The following is a 21,917-nucleotide window of genomic DNA, read 5'->3' as shown; positions in this document are numbered from 1 at the left end:
ATGAAATTAAAAAAAAATTCCTGTTAATCAAGAATTCTATATATAGCAAAACTATCTTTAAAAACAGAAGGTAAAATAAAGACATTTACAGATAAATACAGATCAAGAGAATTCATTATGAGCAAACCTGCTTTATAGGAAATACTAAAGGAAATCCTTTACAGCAAATAAATTATCCTTAATTCCTTTCTTTTTTTTCCTCCATATTCAAAACATCAGCAAGGAAGACCTAATGGTTTTATATCCAAAATACATATGCCTTGAATCCATCTATTTTTCCCCATTTTCCACTGCCATTATCAGAGTGAGAGCTACACATTCTCATCTGGACTTTTCTAATAACCTAACTGGTTTTCCCAGTTATTCCCATACAACAAAGAGTATACAAATAAAAAAACAAAAAACAAAAAACAAACAAAATACCAGGACCATAGTAATCTCCTTACTTAAAGCTTTTAAATTGGCTTTCCGTGTACTCAATTAAATCTAAACTATTTTCCATAGCTAAATAAGCCCTATTTGAACTTTTTATCATCTTCTCTTCCCTTCTTAAATTCTAGCACACTGAGTTCTTCATATTCTTCAAATACCCCAGACATCCCTGCTTCAAAATATTTGTTATTATTGTTCCCTTTGCCTAATGTGCCATAGGCAGATCCTTACACAAGACTGGCTTCTTATTTTTCAGGTCTCCTCTCAGATGTCATTTCCTCAAAGACACTTTTCCCAATCACCCAATCTAAGGTTACTCTACCCACAAGCAGTTGTCTCCACTTGTCTTTTAAAAATTTTGTAATGGCATTTATCATTATCTGAAGCTAATATGCTTACTAATTTTACCATTCATTCAATGTCTATTTCATTCAGTAAAATGTAAAGTTTGTGAGGAGAGACATCTTACTATCCTGTTTATCAAGTACATAAAACTTTAACACTCATGCTAAAATATAAACACTTCTGAACTCCTAAAAGATTAAAAAACTTTTTGTTCTTATTTGGGATTTTATAAATGCCATATTTAATCAATTATACCACTCTTCTACCTCAATATTCTCAATTAAAAGGAAAAAAACTGAATAATTCCCCAACAGTATTCCAGATACTAACAACAACAACAAAAAAGCAGATGGTCTTAGATATGAAAAGCAAGTGTTTACCATTGCATTCTGACACCCAGAACAGGGTCTAGCACAGACTAATTAGGCAATAATTACTGAGAGATCAATAAACAATGAGACTCTTAAGAGCTGGGACAATCAGAAAATGCTCAGGGGTGGGGTCACGCCTCCATCCCCAGTCACAGCTTTCTGAGGTCTTAAGAGTACTACTGAATGTATGTTAACATACTGAATTCCTTGAGGGCAAGGAAGAATGTCCTTTTTATTTTGTATCCCTTATATCTAGCATTGGAAGACAGAGGTGCTCAATAATTATTTTTTTTCAAGTAAATGCTAAAGAATCAGTTTCTTCATTTGTAAAAGGGAAGTAACAAGATTATCTATTTCCAAGGGTTGTAGAGAAAGGAAAAAAAAAAAAAAAAGATAATAAAGAGTAAGTGAAAGGAAAAGGGGAAAACATCCCCACAAAGTCCTCTTTCTCAACTATCAGGTTGGAAAGGCATAGGAGAACTGACCAAATTATCTCTTTTCTATCAAATACTCTTATTTATTCATCTACCTAGAAGCTAATAATAATATAAGAAGATCACATACTATTTCAGCACCAGACACTACAGACCCTTGTTCCCCAACAAAAAAAAGTTAGCTTATAAAGAAGACCTACACCTGAATAAGAAAGTTCTGACATCACAAGCAGAAAGGACTAACTACAGTGACATTGTGGGAAACCTAACAGTGCAAAACTCAATGAATATTCTAGAGCCTAGGGAATATTCCATTAATAAAGATTTCCATGAAAGAAGTCAGTACTATTCCAGTAGTGTCAGTAGCTGCATATGTCTTCCTTCATATGTTTAACAGAAGATCTAGGGAACTACAAATACAACCTAAATTTAAAATATTTTTGTGACTTTAATTCTTGAAGCCCAGCAATCCAAAAAAAAAAGGTATATGGAACAAAAACTTACCAATGAAGTATTTTTAAAAGCTTTCATTTAACAAATTATTATAGTCTGTAAGATCCAAACTAAACGTAAACTATTATTTTGGCCATTTTGAAGTCTAGCAACCCAAATATGAAAAATATGTTATCATAACAAAACTAATCCATCGAACATCTTAAATTTTTTTTCTTTTTTTGTCTGTTTGCCATTTCTTGGGCCGCTCCTGCGGCATATGGAGGTTCCCAGGCTAGGGGCTGAATTGGAGCCGTAGTCACCGGCCTACACCAGAGCCACAGCAACGCGGAATCTGAGCCGCGTCTGCAACCTATACCACAGCTCACGGCAATGCCGGATCCTCAACCCACTGAGCAAGGGCAGGGATTGAACCCGCAACCTCATGGTTCCTAGTCGGATTCGTTAACCACTGCACCATGACGGGAACTCCATCTTAAATTTTTTAAAATAAATTCTTTAAGAATTATTACAAAAGAAAATATTCACTTTATTAAATGCTGAAGTGATCTTTAGTGAGTTAAGCTTCAAAATATGCAATTGCCTCAGATTAGGATTTCATTATTTATGAGATATAGGAAAGTATCTAGATAGCATATAGCCAGTTCACTCCTAGAGTTATAATTAAAGGTCAAATTTTATTCACTAAAATTGAGTTATACTTAAAATAAATATTTAATCAAAATAATATATTTTACATACTGGAAAGAAACATAACAAAAGAAGTTTAAAATTATTTTACTTACCAAAATGCAGTCCACTTTAGATTGTATAGTTTTGCTAAAAGAAAAAGAAAGTTAGGTTAATAAGAATGATAAATTTATTAAATTTTCAAAATATTCTCAAACAGACATGGTAATTCATTACCCATACTATGAAAAAATAAGTAAAGCTCCTTATTAGGATTAGGCATTATACCCTAAAACTACATTTTTTTCACAAAGCAAAAAAAAAATCTATTTCTCACTCATTAGACTAAATTCAATCCTAAAGCATGATGAGAATATTTTCTGAGTTCACTGCTATAGTCACTCTATTGTTAATGTTGTAGATGTTCTGAATAAACAATTAAGTTTCTAATGATACGTAAAGTATAGATGTATTATTACACATAGAAATAACTTAACAATGAATTAAGATTTTTTACTGTATGCCTGCCACTCTGGGCAACAATTTATTTATCATTTAAAACCCATAATGGTATAATACTATCTGTGTTTCGAACGGCTTGTTACAAAGTAGGTTCTTTTCCCCTCCTTTCTTTCTTGCTTTCCTGTACACACACACACACACACACACACACACACATCCAAGAAAGTAATCCGTAGACATAAAAGTAATAATAAAGATTAGCTAATATGGTAATAAATTGGCAAAGACTATATATAGAAATAAATAACACAAAAAGTCCCTATATGTCAATTTAACTGAACTACTGAATATAAGTGAGCAATTAATATATAATACAAATGAAGCCAGTATAAAATAACTGAATTGTCATTTGGATTTTACTAAAGTGCAAGAGCAATGAAATCATGCATAAGTTCAGACAGTTTATATACAATCTTTAAAAGATGTTAAAAACCAAATTATCTTCCATAAAAGGTTCTAGAGCCAAATAAATGCTTAAAAAGTGGCTATTTACCTTTGTATCTAGCTATACAGTTAGTCTGTAGAGTAAGCAAAAATCAGTATTTAAAAATCATAATTCAGTTAATGCAATCAGTAACCTCAAAACTTTATACCTGTACTTGAATTTCCAAATTTCATTTTTTAAATAACAAAGAATGACTGGATTAAGTTCAAATGCAAGGTTGAGAATGACTAAAAGAAAAAGAAATGACACCTCTAGGTAAGAGAAAATGAAATACCCTTCTCACAATCCCATAGGTCTTTTAGAAGTTTTAAATATTTTGGGATTGTGTGTATAGCTTCTCATTCATTAGCAGCTAAAATGTGCTGTTCTTCTCTCTTCTTAATAACTCCCACAGTTTCCCTGAGTTAAGAGGGTATCCTATAGATTAAGAATTGCGATTAAACAATCCCACTCTTGAGTATACATCCAACCAAAAACTATAATTCAAAAAGATACATGCACCCCTATGTTCATGGAAGCACTATTCACAATAATCAGAACATGGAAAGAGTCACTGACAGATGAATAGATTAAGAAGATGTGGTATATATGTACAGTGGGGATGCTACTCGGCCACAAAAAAGAATGAAATAATGCTATTTGCAGCAACACAGATGGACCTGGAAACTATCATACTAAGTGAAGTTAGTCAGACAGTGAAAGACAAACATCATATGGTATTACCTATATGTGGAATCTTAAAAAAAAAAGGGATACAAACGAACTTATTTGTAAAACAGAAGCACTCAAAGACTTTGAAAAACATACGGTTTCCAAAGCGAACAGGTTTGGGAGGGGGATGGACTGGGGGTTTAGGACTGTCATATGCACACTGAGGTATATGGAATGACTGGCCAATGGAGACTTGCTGTTAGAATCAGACAAACTATTACATTTAGAATGGATAAGCAATGGGATAGACTATGATGGAAGACAATACTAAAAAAAAAGTGTATGTATATATATGTGTGAGTATATATATATATAATATAGGTATATATTATATATGTGTGTGTATATATAATATAATATATGTATATATATATATGACTAAGTCACTGTTGTACAGAAGAAACTGGTACAAACTATTAATCAACTATAGGTTAATAAACATTTTTTTAAAGAAAGAATTGCTTCTAAAAAGTAATATATCAAGAATCCAACTATATCTCACCACCTTGGTCTAAACCATCATTTCTTTTCTAAAGTGTTACAATAACTTTCTAATTGGTCTTCCTGCTTTTATCTTCATACCCCCACCACCAACTCTGTGTGGACTATTCTCAACCAAGTAGCCAGAGTGATATGGTCCACCACATTTAGTCCTTTGCTCCACGGTCTTTATCATGGACAACAAAGCCCTGCACGACCCAACTCTGTTGTCTTTCTAGTCTCATCTCATAGTAGTCTACTCATTCATCTACCCCTGGCCTCCAAGCTGCTTCTCAAGGCAAGAGTAGGGCCTTGCACTGGCTTTTTCTGTCAGCCTCCAAGATTCTTCTTCCATATAACTTATTTGTTCACTTTCTTTATGACTATGCTTCATTATCTTTCACAGATACTGCTTCCCTAACTAATTCCTCATGTAAAATACTCTCCATCACTATCCCTCTTACCCTGCTTTACATTATTTTATTTACCACCAGTCATTTTATGTTTTTATTAATTTATGTGTCTACTGGCTATCTTTCTTGACTATAATTTAAACAATGGGAGCAGGCTTTAACTGTTTTGCTCACTGCTGTATTATCACCTGGCACATGTTAGATGTTCAATAAAATCTGTTGAATGAATGAATAACAAGACAAACACTCATTCCCCCATATGAAGAAAACTCTCTGGAAAGACTGGGACCACTAAAGAACAGAGTATATACTTCTGTAGGTATACCCACGGCATATGGAGGTTCCCAGGCTAGGGGTCAAATCGGAGCTATAGCTGCTGGCCTAGGCCACAGCCACAGCCACAGCCAAAGCAACTTGGGATCCAAGCCATATCTGCAAACTACACCACAGCTCATGGCAACGCCAGATCCTTAACCCACTGAGCAAGGCCAGGGATTGAACCTGAGTCCTCAAGGTTGCTAGTCGGTTTTGCTAACCACTGAGCCACGACAGGAACTCCTCTTTTGCCCATTTTTAAGTGAAGTTGATGGATTTCTTTCCTTTTTTTTATTTTTATTTTTTATTTTAGTCTTTTTAGGGCCGCACCCAAGACATATGGAAGTTCCCAGACTAGGGGTCAAATCAGAGCTACAGCTGCCAGCCTAAGCCAGAGCCACAGTAATGCCAGATCTGAGCTGCATATGTGACCTACACCACAGCTCACTGGCAATGCTGTGATCCTTAACCACTGAGCGGGGCCAGGGATCAAACCCGAAACCTCATGGTTCCTAGTTGGATTGGTTTCTGCTGTGCCAAGACGGGAATTCCGGATTTCTTATTAAATTATAGTAGTTCTTTACATATTCTGGATACTAACCCTTTGTTTGTTACATATATTTACCCTAATTTTGTTAATGATACATTTTAATAACTTAGTTAAAATTTTAGATTTAGTGAAATGTATTAATTCTTTATGAATTGTGTTTTTGTTGTAAGAAATACTATTTAGCTAAGGTTTTTGTGTTTTTTCTTTTTGGGGGGCTGTGCCTGTGGCATGCAGAAGTTCCCAGGCCAGGGATCAAACTTGCCCCACAGCAAAACACCAGATCCTAAACTTACTGCATCACAAGAGAACTCCTATCTAAGGTTTTAAAGACATGCTATATTTCAATCTAAAATTTTTGAGGTTAGCTTTTTTTTTGGTTGTACCAGCAGCATATAGAAGATCGAATTTGAGCTGCAGCTGCTATGTATGTCACAGCTGTTGGAACGCTGGAGCCTTAACCCACCGTGCCAGGCTGGGGATGGAACCTGCACTGCCTCAGAGAGAATGCCACAGTGAGAACTCCTAAAGTTAATTTTTTTAGATTTTGATCTTTATTCTAGTCAAAATCTATTCCTATTTGGTATTTTACATATTTATATTGTACACACACACACACACATTTCTTTCATCTGGCAAGCCAACTGATTATGCCAAGTTTATATATAAGCTTGAATCTGTTACTAGCTTTTTTTTTTTTTCAGTTTTATTCTTAATCTATTTGTCTGAACAAACACTACACTTTGAATTTGAATTTGCATGACATTCCTCAACCTTTTTCAGGACAGTCTTGATCATTCTTGGACCTCTAATTATCAGGTGAGTTTCCTTTTTTTCAAATCAACAAAAGCCCTAAGATTTTTTTTTTTTTAGGGCCACACATGCAGCATATGGAAGTTCCCAGGCTAGGGGTCGAATCGGAGCCACAGCTGCCAGCCTACGCCACAGCCACAGCAATGGGGAATCTGAGCTGCACCTGTAACCTACACCACAGCTCGAGGGAACGCCATATCCTCAGCCCACTGAGCAGGGCCAAGGACCGAATCCACATCCTCATGGATACTAGCAGGGTTCATTAACCACTGAACCACGACAGGAACTCCAAATACTAAGATTAAATTGAACAGTAAAACAGATGGTATAGATTGAACTGGAGGAGTTGGACTAATAATCTGAATCTATTCTTGCCTGTCCTTAAAAATGTCTTTTAATTTTCTCTATATTTTTTTTGTTGGAGAGTCCTAGTTGGCCTGCAGAGATTATTGTAAACTGTATCATTTTCTCCACTTCTAATTGGCTTTTGCTAATACACATGCTGATGTGCAGAAAAACTACTGGTATCCTATGCTGATGTTATATCCAATCCAGCAGCCTTCCTAAATTCTTATTGGTTCTAATAGTATGTAGATTCTCTTACGGATAGTAATTTCATTTACACTTAATGAAAATGTCTTTCTTCCCTTTCCAATTTTTTTTTTTCTTCTTTAGGGCTGCATCTGCAGCATATGGAAGCTCCAAGGCCAGGGGTCAAATCAGAGCTACAGCTGCCAACCTATGCCACAGCTCACGGCAATGCCAGATCCTTAACCCACCGAGCAAGGCCAGGGATCAACCCGCATTCTTATGAATACTAGTCGGATTCATTTTTCACCACAATGGAAACTCCTTCCTTTCCAATCTTTATGCCTCTTAGTCCTCCCTCTTCTAATTACCTGGCTAAAATCTCTAATAGTGAAGAGTAGCAGTGATAATAGATGTCCTTTTTCTGTTTCAAGATTTTGTTTCCAAAATTTAATAAAACAAATTGCAATATTCCAAATGTATGACAATTTCCCAAAATACTCCTTGAATAACATATGTTTCGACTGACTCAATTAAAATTAAATAATGGGGCAAAAGACCTGAATAGACATTTCTCCAAAGAAGATATACAGATGGCCAGCAAACACATGAAAAAATGCCCAACATCACTGATTATAAGAGAAATGCAAATCAAAACTACCATGAGATACCACCTCACACCAGTCAGAAAGGCCATCATTCATAAGTCCACAAATAACAAGTGCTGGAGGGGGTGTGGAGAAAAGGGAACCCTCCTGCACTGTTGGTGGGAATGTAAACTGGTACAGCCACTATGGAGAACAGTTTGGAGATACCTAAGAAATCTATACACAGAACTTCCATATGATCCCACAATCCCACTCTTGGGCATCTATCCAGACAAAATTCTACTTAAAAGAGACACATGCACCCGCATGTGCCAGGACATGGAAACAACCCAAATGTCCATTGACAGAGGATTGGATTCAGAAGATGTGGTATATATACACAATGGAATACTACTCAGCCATCAAAAAGAATGACATCATGCCATTTGCAAAAACATGATGGAACTAGAGAATCTCATACTGAGTGAAATGAGCCAGAAAGACAAAGACAAATACCATAGGATATCACTTATAACTGGAATCTAATATCCAGCACAAATGAACATCTCCACAGAAAAGAAAATCATGGACTTGGAGAAAAGACTTGTGGCTGCCTGATGGGAGGGGGAGGGAGTGGGAGGGATCGGGAACTTGGGCTTATCAGACACAGCTTAGAATAGATGTACAAGGAGATCCTGCTGAATAGCATTGAGAACTTTGTCTAGATACTCATGTTGCAACAGAAGAAAGGCTGGGGGAAAAAAGTAATTGTAATGTATGCATGTAAGGATAACTTGATCCCCTTGCTGTACAGTGGGAAAATAAAAAAAAAATAAATAAAAATTAAATAATGGTTCAATACTGTAATGTTCTGCTTTGAATAATGGCAAGGTATCCTATATTAAAGTAACCTTCCCACACATAACAATTATATACAGGGGACAAAATATAAAAACAAACATTAAAAGAGAATGACCAAAAGCAGGTAGCAAGAGGAGGGAAGTCATCTTTAAAAGAAGGAACTGCAGGAGTTCCTGTCGTGGCACAGTGGAAACGAATCCAACTAGGAACCATGAGGTTGCAGGTTTGATCCCTGACCTCGTTCAGTGGGTTAAGGATCCAGCCTTGCCATGAGCTGTGGTGTAGGTCAAAGACATGGCTCCGACCGATCTGATGTTTCTGTGGCTGTGGTATAGGCCGTAGCTGTAGCTCTGATTCAACCCCTATCCTGGGAACCTCCATATACCACCTGGGTGCAAAAAAGAAAAAAAGAATTAAAAAAAAGAAGGACCTGCACTGGTTAGGATTTGTATTTATAAGGCTGTTGCTTAAGAGTACTTATCTACCCGCACAGCAACCATCACTCAACTGCCTTCTTGCCAGCTGAGGGGACAGAGGACAAAGTCTAGGCCTCAAGAGCCACTGTAAAATGAAAGATAAATCCAAGAAAGAAAAATGCCACAAGATTTCTGTATAAACTATGCCCAAATATTTAATGACATTCATTTGGGGAAGACTATAAGATTACTAGCAAAAAGCAACAGCTGAAAGGTGTAAAGATCTGAATTGAGACCTCTGTTGCTGCCTAACATAGGAGACATAATGTTGGAGTTTGGATCCAGCCCTGTTAACTGTCTACAGGGACCAAACAAACAAAACACCACCACCACCACCACCACCACTCATCGGAGAAAAATAACAGAATCCAAAGTCTACAAATATCATCCACAATACCCCTAACACAAGCAAAACTGATCAGAACGAAGGAAAAGGAAAGAGACCCAGAGTCAAGAAAAAAAGCAGCCCATAGAAACCAAATCCTGAAAGATCTGGATGTCAGAATTAGCAGAGGAGGATTTTGACGCAAGTATTATAACTACATTCAAGTATTTAAAGGAAAATGTGGTCATAATAAATGTACACATGGGGGGAATATCAGTTGAGAGATGGAACCAAATGGAAATTCCAGAACTAAAAAGGACAAAATCTGAAATGAAAAATTTACTGGTTACTTTAAAGGAGATTGGATATGGCAACAAAAGGGTTACTAAACTGGTAAATAAATCAATACATCTTACTGATTCTAAAAGGAGAAAGAAAAAGATCTCCAAAATAATAAACAGAACTTCAGCAATTGATTTAGTACAATGTAAGTTGGTCTAACTATGTACAATTGGAGAAGACAATGAGACAGAAATATCCAGTAGTGGCCAAAATTTTCCCAAATTTTGTGAAAAACACAATCTTACATACCCAAAGATGCTCAGCAAAATCCAAGCATGGTAATTTTTTTCTTTTCTTTTTAGGACCACATACCGGTAGCATATGTAAATTCCCAGGCTAGGGGTCGAATCGAAGCTACAGCTGCCCGGTCCAACCCACAGCTACAGCAATACCAGATCTGAACCAAGTCTTCGACCTAAACCACAGCTCACTCTATCGCTGGATTCTTAACCCATTGAGTGGGGCAATGAATCTAACCCCTGTGTCCTCAGGGATACCAGTCTGGTTCGTTACCACTGGGCCACAATGGGAACAGCCAAGCATTATAATTATAAAGAAAATCACACACAGACACATCACAGTTAAAGGGATGAAAACACAAAGATGAAAAGCAAATCTTGAAGGTGGCCAGAGTAAAGTAACATTATATAGAGTAAAAAAGTGGCATGGGAGTTCCCGTCATGGCTCAGTGGTTAACGAATCCGACTAGGAACCATGAGGTTGTGGGTTCAATCCCTGTCCTTGCTTAGTGGGCTGAGGATCCGGCATTGCCGTGAGCTGTAGTGTAGGCTGCAGATGCGGCTTGGATCCCCCATTGCTGTGGCTCTGGTGTAGGCCGTTGGCTACAGCTCTGATTCAACCCCTAGCCTGGGAACCTCCATATGCTGTGGCAGTGGCCCAAGAAATGGCAAAAAGACAAAAAGACAAAAAAAAAAGTGGCATGAATGATATCTGACTTCTATATAGTCAACTAATTTACAAAAGGGGTACCAAAGCAATTCAAGTATGTAAAGGAAAATGCTTTTAACAAAGGCTGATTGAGTAACTGGCTTTCCACTGAAGTGGTTGGGGGGCTGTGGTTCTTTTTAGCAAGGCTTGTAAGACCTTTATGACTCATTAAACTATAACCATAAAACGTAAACCAGAAATGAGTTCTCTTGTGGCACAGTGAGTTAGGATCTGGCACTGTCACTGCAGTGGTTTGGGTCACTGTGGTGACGTGCTGTGGTGCAGGTTCAATCCCTGGCTCATAAACTTCCATATGGCCATGAGTGTGGCCAAAGAAAATAAAATTAAATATGCAATATGTAAATTTTTAAATCTCGAAGCTATTAAACAAGAAATGAGATTATCTATGGATATTTTTGGAATATATTTGGAATTAACATATAAGTATTTTTTTACCTTTATTTCCACTAGTTAAGTTTAAGAAGTTTTTCAGCAGCAGGAAAAACACGCACAAAAATATAGTAACCACTCGATAATGAACCAGTGATACACATTTGAGCCGGCAATTTAAAAAGGTAGATAATTTAAATATTTCATGGTTTAAGTGCTCTTCACTTTTATTTTTAGATAAAACTACTTTATTAATTTTATTCACAAATAATATGTTCAAATGATAATGTATATTTACCATTAATATTTTCTAAGATTATTGACATTTTCTAAATTGCTGATAACTGATTATATTTGATATGCATTAAATTTCTGGTCTCACTGGGTTTTAAAAAAATTATTATTTTTGTAAACATTTTAATTAAATAGTATATATCTGCTATTTCCATATTAGATAAAAACAAAATATGAGGATCATAACTGTATTGTGCTACTGTAACTATTAAGTTTACAAAACATGCTAATCATTCATCTTCTAAATCTTTCAGTTCAACCTTCTCATGTCAAGTCAGATCACCACAATGTTATAAAGTAAAACTTAATCCTAGACCAATGGAGTATGAAAAAGGAGAAAATACACAAGTAAGGAGAGCATATAAAAATTTAAGGAAGAGATACAGTTTGAGAAAGAATATTTTGTTTTCTCTAATTCAAATTACAGAGTGAAGTTGGGAAAAACTTTCTTACCCAATAGAACTACCCAAAAGAGAGTAAATTTAAGAAGCATGCGTTTAAAAAACACAAACATATCAACTTAATCTAAGCCTGCTTTACCTCACAGAAACATTTCATGAAAAAATCCTGTACTACTTCCCTTTCTTCAAACTTAAATATAATACAATAAATAAAATAACAGTCATGGTCCAAACATACATAGTATTTAATTCCTGAAAGAACACTTAGAGACTACTTGCTAGAAACATTTCAGAATCTGTTTCCCCACACTAAACAAATTGCTTATAAACTATTTGTTTAATGCAGATAATATCATTCTAAGAGACTCCAACTTATCTCTTCCAGCACCAGGGCGGCCTCCATTGAAAAGCTGAATATATTTCTACATTTATTTGGAGTCCCCCATCTAAATTCAGAGTGATTCTGAATTCTGGAGTTCCTGCTGTGATGCAATGGGATGGGCAGCATATCTGGGCTAGGTTCCATCCCTGGCCCACCACAATGGGTTAAGGATCTGGCATTGCCACAGTATAGGTTGTAACTGAGACTCAGATCTGATCCCTGGCCCAGAAATTCCGTATGTCATGGTGTGGCCAGAAAAGAAAAAAAAGAACAAAAAGGGGGTGGGAGGCATGATTCTCAATTCCTATATAGTTGAATCAAAATTCTTGTGTTGCAGAAACAGAGATCTGTGAATACAAGATACTAGACTTCACCCACAGAAAATCTGAGGTACTGGAGGTACAGTGTAATACATCAACTGTAAGAAGCTTCTGCATTCTAGTCTTGCTGGGACAACTCAAACTCTTAGCTTCTTCTCTAGTAAAATGATTCTGTTAAAATATATTAACTTCCTTTTTATGGGTTATGACTCAACTCACATTCCATTATATAAATTTTTTTTTTACCTTAAACTTGCCCATAACGAATGTGAAGCACTTACTTTTAGTTTGCTCAAAGGAAACAAAATTTTACATTAAAAATAACCACAGTAATATTGGCTAATTCTACAAAGGTTAAGAGGTGTAGCCAGAAAATACATAAAACAGAAAATAGAAACTACCACTGAATCTCACTATCCAGATATTCTGATTCATTTACTTATCATGTCATCTTAAATATAACTAGGATTTGTTGGTAAAGATGTGGCGATATTAGAATCATTATACATTGCTGGTGGAAATGCAAGATGGTATAGCTGCTATAGAAACAGCTATTCTACACCTAGGTATATATCCAAAGAAATGAAAATAGGTATGCCACCAAAAACCTGCATATAAATATTCACAGATGCACTATTCGCATGAGCCAAAAGGTTAAAACAACTCAAATGTCCATCAAGGGATGGATGGATGAACAAAATGCATTACAGCCACACAACAGAATTATTCAACTACAAAAAGGAATAAAGTACTGATGCATGCTAAGACATGGATAAATCTTGAAAACTGTACGCTAATTAAGAGAAGGCAGACACAAAAAGTCACATTTTATATGATTCTGTATCATGAAATATCTAGAATATCTACATCCATAAAGACGAAAACAGACCGGTGATTGCCAAGGGCTGAGGGAACAGGAGACTGAGAAGTGACTGCTTAATGCATATTGGGGTTTCATTTTTGGGGTGATAACATTTTGGAAGTAGGTAAAGATAATGGTTACATAATATTGTGAATGTACAAAATGCCACTGAACTGTACACTTTAAATGGTTAATTTTGTTATGTAAACTCTACTTCATTGAAAAACAAGTAATTGCTATAATAAAACTAAGAAAATTTTTTGATGCTACCAGTAACTAATCAATAAATTATCAATTGTTTCTTTTCATAACCCAAAGTGCTTTAAAAATGGTCATTGAAATCATGGACTTGGAAAAGAGACTTGTGGCTGCCTGATGGGAGGGGGAGGGAGTGGGAGGGATGGGGAGCTTGGGCTTATCAGACACAACTTAGAATAGATTTACAAGGAGATCCTGCTGAATAGCATTGAGAACTTTGTCTAGATACTCATGTTGCAACAGAAGAAAGGCTGGGGGAAAAATGTAATTGTAATGTATACATGTAAGGATAACCTGACCCCCTTGCTGTACAGTGGGGAAAAAAAAAAAAAGGTCATTGTTCACAGTTCTTACCTGTGCAAACAATCTTACAAACTGTCACAGGATTTCTTTTGAAAGGAAATTAGCCTGCAGACCAATGTTTCTCAATGTGACCCTGACATTTACTGACATCCTTCTTTACAAGTTTATCCTATGCTTTACAGCATGTCTGGCAGTACTAGATGCTGCCTTAAGTGGCATTACAAGAAAAAATGCCCTGCCAATTACCATGTGCCCCTAGATGAGAGCCACTGCTCTAGACTATAGAGAACAAAGTCATTGATATATGTTGAGTGATACATAATATGTTCCCTAATATGCCCAACACAATGTCACAGAAATGAGTCACTTCAAAAGTTCAAACTTCAAGGAGTTCTCATCCTGGCTCAGTGGTTAACAAGTCCAACTAGTAACCATGAGGTTACGGGTTCGATCCCTGGCCTCGCTTAGTGGTGTTGCCCTTAACTGTGGTGTAGGTTGCAGACGCAGCTGGCATCTGGCGTTGCTGTAGCTGTGGTGTAGGCCGGAAGCTGAATCTCCGATTTGACCCCTAGCCTGGGAACTTCCTGTTCAAACTTCTTTAGATATGAAAAGCGAACTTTTTGTGTTTCACACAGGATACAGGCAGTCTGTTTTACTGAATTTTGGGTTTTTGGGCTCCATAAAAGTTGCATCTTTTACCAATTAAAAGTTGATGACAACCCTGCATTAAGCAAATCTTTTCACACCATTTTTTAAAGAGCATTTGCTCACTTCATGTCTCTGTCACATTTTGATAATTCTCAAAATATTTCCAACTTTTTCATTATTATTGTATCTATAATGATGACCTGTGATCAGTGATCTTTGATGTCACTACTGTAATTGCTGGTGGCGCCATGAACTGTGCCCATATAAGATGTCAAAATTAATCAATAAAAGCTGTGTGGGTTCTGACTGCTTCACTGACCAGCCAATCCCCATCTCTCTCCCTCTCCTTGGGCCTCCCTATTCCTGAAGATACAATAATATTGAAATTAGGTCAATCAATGACCCTACAATGGCCTGTAAGTGTTCAAGTAAAAGGAAGAGTTGTATGTCCCTCACTTAAAGTCAAAAGCCAGAAATGATTAAACTAAGTGAAGATGGCATGTTGGAAGCTTAGACAGGCTGAAAGCTAGACCTCTGGCGCCAGTCGTCCAAGTTGTGACTGCAAAGGAGAGTTCTCAAAGGAAATTAAAAATGCCATTCCAGTGAACATACGAAAAGATAAGAAATCAAAATAGCCTTATTGCTGATAATTGAGACAGATTAGGATCAAACTAGTGACAACATTCCCTTCAGTGAAAACCTAATCTACAGTAAGAACCCAACTCCCTTCAATTCTACGAAGGCTAAGAGAGGTGAGGAAACTGCAGGTAAGACGTCTGAAGCTAGCAGAAGTTGGTTCATAAGGTTTCAGGAAAAAAACTATCTCCATAATATAAGTGCAAGGTGAAGCAGCAAGTACTGATGTAGAAACTGCAGCAATTTTATCTGGAAGATCTAGCTAAGATCATTAATGGAAGTGGCTAACTAAACAACAGACTTTCAGTGTAAAGGAAACTGCCTTACATTGGAAGATGACGCCCTTTAGGACTTTAATAGCTACAGAGGAGAAGTCAATGCCTGGCTTCAAAGCTTCAAAGGACAGGCTTTCTTGTTAACTTTAAGTTGAAGACAAAGCTCATTTTACCACTATGAAAATCCTAGGGCCCTTAAGAATTATGCTAAATCTACTCTGACTGTATTCTATAAATGGAACAATAAAGCCTGGATGGCAGCACATCTGTTGAAAACATGGTTTACTGAACATTTTTTTTTCTTTTTAGCGCCAAATGTGCAACATACAGAAGTTCTCAGACTAGGGATCAAATTGTAGCTGAAGCTGCTGGCCTACACCACAGCTACAGCAACGTGGGATCCAAGTCCTGTTGGCAACCTACGCACAGCTGGCAGCAACACTGGATCCTTAACCCACTGAGCAAGGCCAGGGATCAAACCTGCGTCCTCATGGATACTAGTCGGGTTCATAACCCACTGAGCCACAATATTCAATATTCGATGAGCCATCAATGTTCAGTCTGGTTTGTTGAACATTTTATGCCCACTACTGAAAGCTACTGCTCAAATAAACAAACAAAAACGGAGTTCCTGTCATGGCGCAGTGGTTAACGAATCCGACTAGGAACCATGAGGTTGCGGGTTTGATCCCTGCCCTTGCTCAGTGGGTTAACGATCCAGTGTTGCCGTGAGCTGTGGTGTAGGTTGCAGACGCGGCTCGGATCCCGAGTTGCTGTGGCTCTGGCATAGGCTGGCAGCTACAGCTCCAATTAGACCCCTAGCCTGGGAAACTCCATACGCCGTGGGAGCGGCCCAAGAAATAGCAAAAAGACAAAAAACAAAACAAAACAAAAAAAACAAACAAAAACCTCTTTTCAAAATATTACTGCTGACAATGTAACCAGTTACTCAAGAAATCTCACGGAAATGTACAACAAAACTCATGTTATGTTTTCATGCCTGCCAACAGAACAACCATTCTGCAGCCCATGAATCAAGGAGTCAGTGTAACTTTTATGTTTTATTCTTTAATAAACACATTTCATAAGGCTATGGCTGCCACAGACTGATTCCTCTGATAGATCTGGGTAAAATAAACTGAAAACCTTCTAGAAAGGATTCACCATTGTAGATGACGTTTGTGATTCAAGTTTGGAAGCAGCTGATTCCAAGTCTCATGGGTCATTTTGAGGGGTTCAAGACTTCAGGGGAGGAAGTAACTGCAAGTGTAATGAAGGCTTAGGTGATGGTTAACATTTCTCAGCAATAAGGTATTTTTAAAGTAAGGTATGTACATGGTTTTTTCCAGACATAATGCAATTACTGCACACTTAATGGACACTATAGTATAATATAAACATAACTTTGTTTTGTTTTTGGCCACTCTGCAGCATATGGAGTTCCTGGGCCAGGGATAACATCTGAGACAGAGGTGCGACCTACACCACAGCTGTGGAAATGCTGGTTGGATCCTCAACCCACTACCAGGGATCAAACCTGCATCCCTGTGCTCCAGAGACACCACCAATTTGTTGCACCACAATGGGAATTCCTAAACATAACTTTTATATGCTCTAGGAAACCAAAAAAAAAAAAAAATCATGTAATTCACTTCACTATATTTGCAGTAGTCTGGAACAAAATCTGCCAAAATTTCCAAGGTATGACTGTATTATAGTTTGGTAATTTTATCATAAAACTCACTTTTTTGCTCTGAACATTAAAACTAATTTCAACCAAAAGAATTAACTCTATCATCACTCTAAAGCTTATGCCTTCAACTTAACTACTGGCCATATTATTAAAAGTAACTTTCAACTTCTTAGTGACATTATTCCATTCAATGAGTTAATGTTTTATTTTGTTATCTTTTAAATTATCAAGTTGCAGGAATACAGGAATGTTATAAATAATAACACTCATGTACATGCCAGCCAATGTGAACAAATCTGAACACTCTGCTTTTGTTCCCTTAAGGTAGAGAACTTTACAGATAAAACTGAAGCCTCTATGGGCCCTTTTGCAATCCCATTCCACTATTCTTTTCTCATTGGTGGAACTATCCAGAAGCTGCTGTTTACCATTCCCATAAATGTTTATATTTCCATTACAAATGTTGAGTATATTCATAAACTACATAAAGCAGTTCTGTTTACTTTATAGACATGGAGTTATGATGCATGTATCATTCAACGTTTTTTTTTTTTTTCTTTTACTTAATAGGGTTTAGAAGGTTATCTATTTTGATTTATTCTAGCTTATCCATTTTAACTGTTACACAGTGTAATGGACTGAAGTGTATCTCTCCCATCTCAAGGTTCGTGTGTGGAAGTCCTAATCCTCAGTACCTTAGAATGTGATTTTATTTGGGGATAAGGTCTTTATAGAGGCAATCAGGTCAAAATGAATAAATCTGTATCTGAAGGGCTCTAATCCCAGTATATGACCGGTATGCTTATAAAAAAGGGAAATGAGGACAAAGAGAAATGCAGAGAAGGAAGATAACTGAAGAAACATAGGAGGAAAGCCATCTATAAGCCAAGGAAAATGACATGGAAGAAATCCTTCCCTCATACCCTCAGAAGAAATCAAACCTACTGAAACCTTGATCTTGAATTTCTAGCCTCCAGAACTATGAGAAAATAAATTTCTGTTGTTTAAGCTACCTAGTCTGTCATACTTGGTTATGGCTGCCCTAACAAATTAATACATATAGATAGTATCCCATTGTTTAATACACCACTTCTTATTTACACTTTCTTTCACTGAAGGATTTTTATGGTATTTCCAGCTCTATTTTTGTAACACAATATTGCAACAAACATTTGGCACATAGATCTTACTATACACACTGCCAAGACTTTTTCTCAGAAAGACACATATACAAACACACACAGACAAGCCTTGCAGGGGAATTCTGGTGTGTTGATCTTCAACTTTCTGATTATTGCTAAATTCTCCTTCAAAGTATACTCCATTAGCTGTGTATGAGAGTTCTCTCTAACCTTTCTAGAATGTGGTAATGACAGACTTGCCAATCTGACGTGTGTGAAATATTTTGTTGTTTTAATACATATTCCTGTTAATAAGGCTGAACATCTTTACCTGTTTGCTGATCACTAATCTTTCTTCTATGTCATATCCTTTACCATTTTTCTGTTTGGTTGTTTGCCAATATTATTATTACTAATATATTAATAATGTATAAAAATAAAAATATTATTTTTATTTTGAGAGGAGTCCTCTCATACTTTGGATATTAATCCTTTGCCAATTATTTGAATTACATATATCTTCTCCCCTTGTAGCTTGTTTTCTTTTTATGGCATTCATTATTTTATAGAAAGCTTGCATTTAATATTCTCAAATTTATTAATATTTTTCTCCATAAGAAATGCTTTTGGTGTCTTGTTTTTTAAGTGTTCCTTATCATGAGGCCACATAGATTTTTTAAAATGTTTGCTTGTCACTTTCAGGGGGTTAAATTTTCCTAGATACTGAAAGTGATAATAAGGTTTTTTCTATACAGATAACTAAAGGTCCCAACAGTTTACCCTTTCCCTTGAAGACAAGGCCTACATTTCATTAACATATTTCCTAACTCTAGCACTCTTCCTGGTGCACATTAGGCAATTAGAAATGTATGATCAATAAAAGGAGGAATGGAGGAAGAGAAAGGAAGGCAAGGTAGGAATAGGAGTATGGGGAAAAGTATTCAGATTATGGTCCTTGGTGCAAACTAAATACCAGAACTAAGCAAATCAAAGGTATTAAAGCAGATTCGGGGGCGGGGGAGGGGGGTTCTGAGGAAGATGAACTTTCCAGAACTCTAGTTAGAGGCAAAGACATTTCTCATGTGTAATTGATAGTGACTTTGCTTTCCCTTTCCTAGGATGAGAAAATGGCCTTGATGGTGTTGAAATGGTTCAAAAAATCCAGATAGTATGAATGAAAAACACTTGGTTATGTCCAATCTTTGCAGAATGTTCATGAAAGCCTAAATATAAAGGGCAAGATATATTAAGAATCTGACATAGCAACTCTAGCTGAATTTTTCCTGCAGGAAAAGTACCGATATATACTATAATAAACCAGGAAACCCAGAGACACTGGAAAAGCTGTTAAAAGACAAGCTGTATTTACTACCACTCAGAACAGTCATGTGCCTTCTATATCCTTAACTAAATAATCTAGGAATAGTCTCCTCCCAAACATTCCTAACCTGAATGTCAAACGAGGGGGGTGGGGGGACGGACAATAGAAAACAAAGGAAAAGAAGAATGAGACCTGGAATATCTCATTGGCCCGCAACAGCTCCCTAGAACATTATGATATCTACGTCAATGCAGTACAAGAAGTATGTTCCATAGGAGTGAAAGAGAGTATTCTTGCTGAAACACTGAACAATGTCTACATACTGAACCATATATACATCTAACCATTAATATATCCAATATATAGGAAATACAGGTGATGAAAAATATGCTAAATAACACCATGATGATAAAATAAGCAAAACCCAGATTGTGGGAAAATCAAGAGGACAAATGATAAAGTTTCTTCAACAAATAAAAAATTAGAAGATAAATTTTAAAAGAAGGAATTCCTGCTATGGCGCAACAGGATCGACAAAGTCTCTGCAGCAATGGGGATGATGGTTTGATCCCCAGCCTGGCATAGAGGGTTAAGGATCTGGCACTGCTGCAGCTATGGCATAAGTCACAGATCCAGATCAGATTCAATCTCCAGCCTAGGAACTTCATAAGCCGTGGGGGAAAAAAAACAAAAAAAGAAAAAAAAATTTTAAAAGAAGATCTATAGATTAATGGCTATCAACCAGTAACTGTGTATGGATGCTGATTTAAGCAAACTGTAAAGAAAAAAACAAAACAAAATGTTATGTGGAGGGAGTTCCCGTCGTGGTGCAGTGGTTAACAAATCCGACTAGGAACCATGAGGTTGCGGGTTAGATCCCTGCCCTTGCTCAGTGGGTTAAGGATCCAGCGCTGCCATGAGCTGTGGTGTAGGTTGCAGACTCGGTTCAGATCCCGCATTGCTGTGGCTCTGACATAGGCTGGTGGCTACAGCTCCGATTGGACCCCTAGCCTGGGAACCTCCCATATGCCTCGGGAGCGGCCCAAGAAATGGCAAAAAGACAAGAAAAAAAAAAAAGTGATGTGGAAATTTGAGTACTGACTGTATGCTGCTAATATTAAGGAATTAATATTTTTGGTGGTTTAATCATATAGCTGTATTTACTTACAGATGAAATCATATGACATCTGAGATTTCCCTCAAAATAAACACTGGGGGGTTACTGACAGGGTTATATATAAATAAAATTAGCTATAAGACTAGTTGTTAAGGCTGCATGAGGACATAAGAGCTATGTCTTCTCTCCTTTCGTATAAATTGAAAATTTTCAAAATAAAGTTTTAATACTTTAATGTGGGAGTACATGGTAGATCCTTTTCAAAAGAAAAGCAAATTAGCTATGTAGGTCCTATAGTCAAAGAACAGTTTAAGGGAGTTCCCCTTGTGGCTCAATGGAAATGAATCTGACTAGTATCCATGACGATACAAGTTCGATCCCTGGTCTTGCTCAGGGGGTTAAAGATCCAGCATTGCAATGGCTTGGAACTGGCGCTGATGTGGCTGTGGCATAGGTCAGTGGTTACATCTCCAATTCGACCCCTAGCCTGGGAACCTCCATATGCCACGGGTGCGGTCCTAAAAGACCAAAAAAAAAAAAAAAAAGAGTTGCTTGAGACCTAAAAACCTTCTGATGTTGATGAAAACTCTGGACTTAAATGCTATGACAAGATTACACAGAAAACTTAAGAATCACAGATTCACCCAGTATAACCAACGTCTGAGTTACTATGATAATCACTGTTTACTAAACAGCCATCAAATGATAATGAAAAATTATGTCTGTAGCACAGGAAGCCCTCAGTATCTGCAGGCCAACTGCGCTATGCCATATTAACTAAAGGATTTCAGTGGTGCAGAATTTGGTATCTGATGAGGGTCATGGAGCCAGTCCCCCAGAGATACTAAAGGACGTCTGTATTAGAAAGTTTAGACTATA

The 21,917-nt window shown here is 36.9% G+C and overlaps 1 protein-coding gene across 2 annotated transcripts in view; it reads right to left on the bottom strand.

Moving 5' to 3' along the window:
- RFX7 (regulatory factor X7) overlaps positions 1 to 21,917 on the bottom strand; it is a 130,320-nt gene that overhangs the window by 72,055 nt on the left and 36,348 nt on the right. The window contains exons 1-2 of one of the 2 annotated variants that reach the window (XM_047766278.1): positions 3,720 to 3,726; positions 2,821 to 2,854 (exon numbers count right to left, since the gene is read on the bottom strand). Coding sequence is in view for 1 of the 2 variants with exons in the window: in XM_047766277.1 (XP_047622233.1) it covers positions 2,821 to 2,854 (34 nt within the window). In the remaining variant the exon portion in view is untranslated. Of the gene's footprint in view, positions 1 to 2,820; positions 2,855 to 3,719; positions 3,727 to 21,917 lie in introns of those variants that run through there. The other variant, XM_047766277.1, reaches the window with a different exon arrangement.

Source organism: Phacochoerus africanus, chromosome 2, assembly GCF_016906955.1.
Source record: "Phacochoerus africanus isolate WHEZ1 chromosome 2, ROS_Pafr_v1, whole genome shotgun sequence".
NCBI lineage: Eukaryota > Metazoa > Chordata > Mammalia > Artiodactyla > Suidae > Phacochoerus > Phacochoerus africanus.
Note: the sequence above shows the minus strand (reverse complement) of the source record. Positions and strands in the feature narration are given on the sequence as shown.